Here is a 5,658-nt window from a genome sequence, read left to right as displayed (position 1 = left end):
ATATAAATACACACATATATATATATTTATTTATTTTTTATACCTCTATGTATATACTTTTATTTTTCTATGACTCGTGTTTCTGTGTTTAATTTTATTTTATAAATTATTTACTATAAAACTTTTTTTTTAAATAAAAATCTGCATAAAAATGTGTAAAAATATATATAGTTACATAATATAATCATATAATAAAGTATAAATATAAGGGCAATATAATATAGTACATAATACGCTATAAATATAAGGATATATAGAGATTGTACTGTGTAAATATATATAGATATATATAAAACTGCACAGTACACGTCAGGTCTATATTAATATATATAATATGATTTATAAATATATATAAAACACTACAGTTAAGTAGGATTTTTAAAAATGTAATTAACATAAATATATCACCATGAAACTCTGAAGTTGCCTTGTATTTTATTTATATTTACATATATTACAAGTTATATAGATATAAATATGCAAATGAGGCATTATCTAATGTTAACTCTTGGAGAAATCTACAGACAAAATGTAGTAAAATAAAGACATAAATGTGTATTTGTATGTAGAATTTATGTATTTATTTATTATCTTTGCACTGATCTGAAAACAGGGAGACAAAAATATAAAAACTGACCAGTACATAAAGAATGTATTATCTTTATTTTCTGGCTGCAGTTTCACTTTAATGTGTAAACTAAAGTCGGATTATGAGTCAGTTTTAATCTACAGGTCGGTGCTTTTATTTTAAAGGTAAATCCGCCTGACTTCCGGTCTGATGTTGATCTTAATGTTGGGAACTTGATGAATCTGTTAATGGGATTATCCCATCACAGCTACACAGATTAATTACAGTTTATCAGGTGAAAATATAAACTCTGCAGCTTTCAAACAACTTTTATATACACAAACAAATTATACAGAATATAAAACTTTAGTTAAAGTTTGTCTGAATAAAGAGATTAATGATCATATAAAGTAACAAACACATATAATTAATGTGTTTAAACACCTTCATTTATTTTATTAGTCTGCTGCTGGTCTGTTAACCAGCCTGTTAATGTTTAAAACTTTAACTCTGGTTGAGAAAACTTTATAATGAATGGATTTAACTATTGTAGACAGCAGGCAGGTGCAGAGCGCCACCATGTGGACACAAGTGATTATGGCAGCAGCCTGGTCTGGTTCCCAACATGTTCCCTTATGGAGCCTTTTTCTATCATTTAATCAACTAACAACCTGATTAAGTGACATATTTAATGTTTATTTCATATTATATTCAAAACTGAACAATTAACTCAAATAATGAACTCAGTAACTGCAGGAAGTTTGAGTAAAACCAGTGATTTTATGAATTTTAAGCAGATTATTTCCTATTTAAGGAACTTCTTATACAATTCTGTCTGTATTGTGTATTTTTTTAAAAATCAAACAGACTTAATAAGTTTCTTTTCTCCCTGACGCCATTGTTATATTAGACATTTACTTCATATTTATTATTCCTCACAGAAGTGAACTTAATGCAGAGATACAGGCCTCCTGTGTATATTTTTAAAGTTTTATTACACATTAAAAACCCCTGTGAAGCTTTGGCGACCCCTAGTGGGAGTCCCGAGGTGTTTGACAGAGTTTCTGCAGCTTTCAACAGGTTCAATTTCAGACTTTTTAAGCCCTTGAATGCAATTTAATCTTTATTTTACTTCTACAGACAAAAAAAGTACAAAGGATATGAAGGAAAATCTGTTAAACTTTAAACACTCTGAGACAACCAACAGTCCCAGAAGCTCCAATATTAACAGAGAGCAAAACAAGTGAAGAGAAAGCTGTAATAATCACATCTGTACCTTTATCCACACAAATAACAGTGTGTGCGTGTTCAGCAGAGTCTCAGGATGCTGCTGGTCACATTATTTCAACAACACGACCTACAGTTTCTGAAGGCGTCTTGATCGAGTTCTACTTTAAAGGGTTTTCACTGAAGATGAGGCTGTTCTTTCAAAATAAAAGCCCTATAGAGCAACTCTCGTTTACACCACAGCATCAAACACTCACTTCATTGATTGTGCATAATTGTTTATTCATTTCAACAGACTAGTAAAGTTCACTAGTCTATAAACTTGCTCAAAATAAAAGGTGAATTAAAGAACCCTCCAACAAAAACACATTTTTAAAGTTTTCTTCAGGTTTCAAAACATTCCTTTAAACGGCAGCAATTCCTCACACACTTCCAACACTGAAGTTAAACTGAGTTCATGTTAAAGGTTAGATAACACTCTACAACAGAAGATGACACAGAGGAGAGACTGAATGAGAAGAAAGTGCAGATGTTTGGTTGAACCAGGCTGAATATACGGTTGGAGAAATCTCTATTATACAATACTGAGTGTTCACTTCCTCACCAAGAACGTTACGTACTCGTGTTGTTAGAAAACACTTCCGTACGGACACAGATGTTATTGTTTCCTTCCGTTCTGAGGTTGAAGTTCCCGATTGATGTCCGAGTATCCTGGAAAGATTTAAAAGGTGCGACGTATCTGCAGCTGGCTGACTGCTACTCTAATATAAAGCACCATACGATCATCTTATCCAAACTACTCACGGCTGCAGCGCTCCGTCCGCTCCGGGAGAAAGTGGGATCTGAAGCGTACGCGGAGCCAGGAGCTTGTTATCATCGATGTAAGAAATGTAGATGACTCACTGGTCGCTGCTGAATGTGTGGTCGCCGGACTGCAGAGGTCAGGTAAAGTTAACAACACAGAGACGTAAAGTTCACTTAAAAAAACGACTAACTCGCTCAATTCTGAACAGATTGTCATGAAATTTGGTTTGTTATAAAGGTTATAAAGAAGAGGAGCTGATGGGACATGTAGGCTTCTATCTATAAACAGCAAGTGTAAATTATTTAAAATTTTACCTTTTGTTACTCTAAAAATGTAGATTTTATATTCATTATATTGTTATAAAGCCGCCTGTTTGTTTTTGTGAACTTTATCTACAGGAAAACATAATTTAACACAAGAGAACAGTTTTTATTGTTAGTTTCCTGTTGGACAGTAATTTGTTCCATGTGTTGAGACTTTATGCAGCAGCTCAAACACACTAACATTAATGTTTTCATTGTATTCATCCTGTATTTTGGAAGAAGTGCTGCTCTGAGTAGCAGCGGCTGTTTTTTGTTGTGAATATTTAATCCATTAACGCCTGAAGCATTTTTCCAAGTGGTGGCGGAATTAAATCCTATTAAATAATTCCAGTAACCATCAGGTTCAATTCCTCACATCTATAAACAGACTAAATATCATGAAAATCAGCTCAGAATGAAGAGTTAGTCGGTTTTGTATCTGATCTGACCTCCGCCATAAAGCGAGCGCGCACACGTCAAACACAGAATCTACGTTTTCTGTATCTACGTTCGTTATATTCCGTGTTTTTTCTTTGCATCTGGACAAAATGTTACCCATAAGGCTTTTCAGTGTGACAGACAGGACGCTGCTGTCGAGCTTTGACCTTTGTACGACAAATAATAATGAATGCAAATCAAACCTCTGGCTGCTGATTAAACCTGTTTCCATAGCTCATGGCTTCAGGGAAGATCTGCATGAAGTTAAAACAAGCAGTGGGAATCATTTATGAATATCAACTCAAGAAAAACACTCAGAGTAAATGAACTTCAGTGTCGTCTACTTCGTGTGAACCATCGACGTGCTGAACAGAAGTTTCTGCTTCTTCTTTTTCTTCTTCCCTCCTTTCTCGTCTGAAAGACACAAAGACAACAAGAGACAGACGCATTATTACAAATATTGGTGTTATTTTATTATTTCTATCTGAAATAAATTCACTTAAATATGTGCTGCTTTGTCTCTGATGCAGCCGCTCTGAAGTCCCGCCCACAGAACGTCACCAGTAATAATAATAATAATAATAATAACTGTTTAAGAGAATTTATAAAAGTCCTTTTTTTCACTTCAACTAAATATTAGTTAACAGTTTATTTATACGACTACACTTATAGAATATTTAATATTCCTTTTATTGTATTCGATTCATACTTACCCTCTATTATTTCTATATATTGTATTAATGCACATATTTTTACAAACTTCTTATTTCTTATTTTCTATGTTCTTATCATTTCTCTTTGTTTAGATATATTTTTATTGTAAAAATGGGAGCAACTTTAACATTTTCCCTCAAAGGATCAATAAAGTATTTGATTGATTTAATTAAATTGAAATTAAATTGTTTAAAGTACTTTAAGATCTTTAAAAGTTACCAGTAAAACTCCTGAATTCAAGTTAAAGTGCAGAATGATAATAAATGACTGGATTATAATTATTGAAGCATTAATGTGTTCATCACTTTAATCTATAATAATAATAATAATAATAATAATTAGTTGATTTATATTTGTATTAATAATCTGCAAAGTTATCAAATAAATGAACCTTAAAACTACTTTACTACTATTGATCCATCTATTTATACATTTTAAACTGCAAATCTCTTCCAAATCTCTGTTATGGGTTTCTCTGGTTACCAATAATCGATATGAGTATTGATCCCTACTGCACACCGACCTGGTTCAACCACGGGTTGTGGAGGAGAAGCAGCGCCGTTGTCCAGCTGCAGAAGTGCTTTCTCAATGGCCTGGCTGAACGAGTTCTGGAAGCTGGGCACGGGGACCCGGTCCGACCCGTCGCTCTCCCCGTCGCTGTCTGCCGCCGGCGGAGCGAGCAGATAATCTACACACACACACACACACGCACACAGAGACACACACGCACACAGAGACACACACACACACGCACACAGAGACACGCACACAGAGACACACTCACACAGACAGAGACACACACACACTCTCACACACACACACAGAGACATACAGACACACACACACACACACACACACTCCTACCTGTCCAGTCATGTGAACATGTTCTCCTCATATTGACATGCTCTGACCCCTCCTCTCCTAAGGTAATTAACCTCCTGATTGACCCCTCACCTGTCTTTTTTTTCCCCTTTTTTTTTTTTTAATTTGTTGCCATGGAAACGCCTCGGACACCTCCACCTGTCCTGCCCTCCCACCTTTACCTGTCCTGTCCCTCCGCTGCCTTCTCTGCTGTCTTTAAAGAGAGTTACGCCCCACTGCCTCTTTATTCTCTTCGGTATGTTCACTAGCTTCTTATTTTGAATTATCAGTATCACTGAGTTTAAGTTCCTGTTTGTTTTCTCTTTTTCATTTGTTTTTTAATGAAAAATAATGAGTGTCTGCTGGTTTTGTCAGATTTTTTGTGTGTTTTGATTTGAGTTTATTCACAATATTTGCAGCTTTTGCTCTGTGCTGAATTCAGGCTTCTTCTTGAGCAGCAACAGTTGAAGTCCCAAAAACCACCCGAGGCTCTGCAAATGCAAAACTAATATTTAAAGCTCCAGTGTGTGACATTACTGTAACATAATATTCATATGTATGTTTACATTAGTGTTTAATCACCTTAATATAAGAATCACTGTGTTTTTCATTAGTGAGCTGTTTTTATCTACAGAGGGAGCGGGTCCTCTTCTGGAGGAGTCCGCCATGTTGAACCGCTCCACCTTTTTCTGTCAAATTTAGAACAAAACGGTTAACTAGTGTCGCCCACTGTTGGCACTGTA

The 5,658-nt window shown here is 34.9% G+C and overlaps 1 protein-coding gene across 1 annotated transcript in view; it reads right to left on the bottom strand.

Moving 5' to 3' along the window:
• Positions 1 to 1,678: 1,678 nt before the first annotated feature.
• Positions 1,679 to 5,658, bottom strand: part of rnf10 (ring finger protein 10) — a gene marked incomplete in the record, with an annotated part of 5,714 nt that continues 1,734 nt past the window's right edge. The window contains 2 exon segments of the mRNA XM_035658462.1: positions 1,679 to 3,754; positions 4,578 to 4,740. Coding sequence (XP_035514355.1) covers positions 3,681 to 3,754; positions 4,578 to 4,740 — 237 coding nt within the window.

The sequence above is a fragment of the Morone saxatilis genome, unplaced genomic scaffold (assembly GCF_004916995.1).
Source record: "Morone saxatilis isolate NCDOM2014 unplaced genomic scaffold, NCSU_SB_2.0 Contig16, whole genome shotgun sequence".
NCBI lineage: Eukaryota > Metazoa > Chordata > Actinopteri > Moronidae > Morone > Morone saxatilis.
The sequence above is the reverse complement of the archived record's forward strand: the minus strand, read 5'-3'. Positions and strand labels throughout refer to the sequence as shown.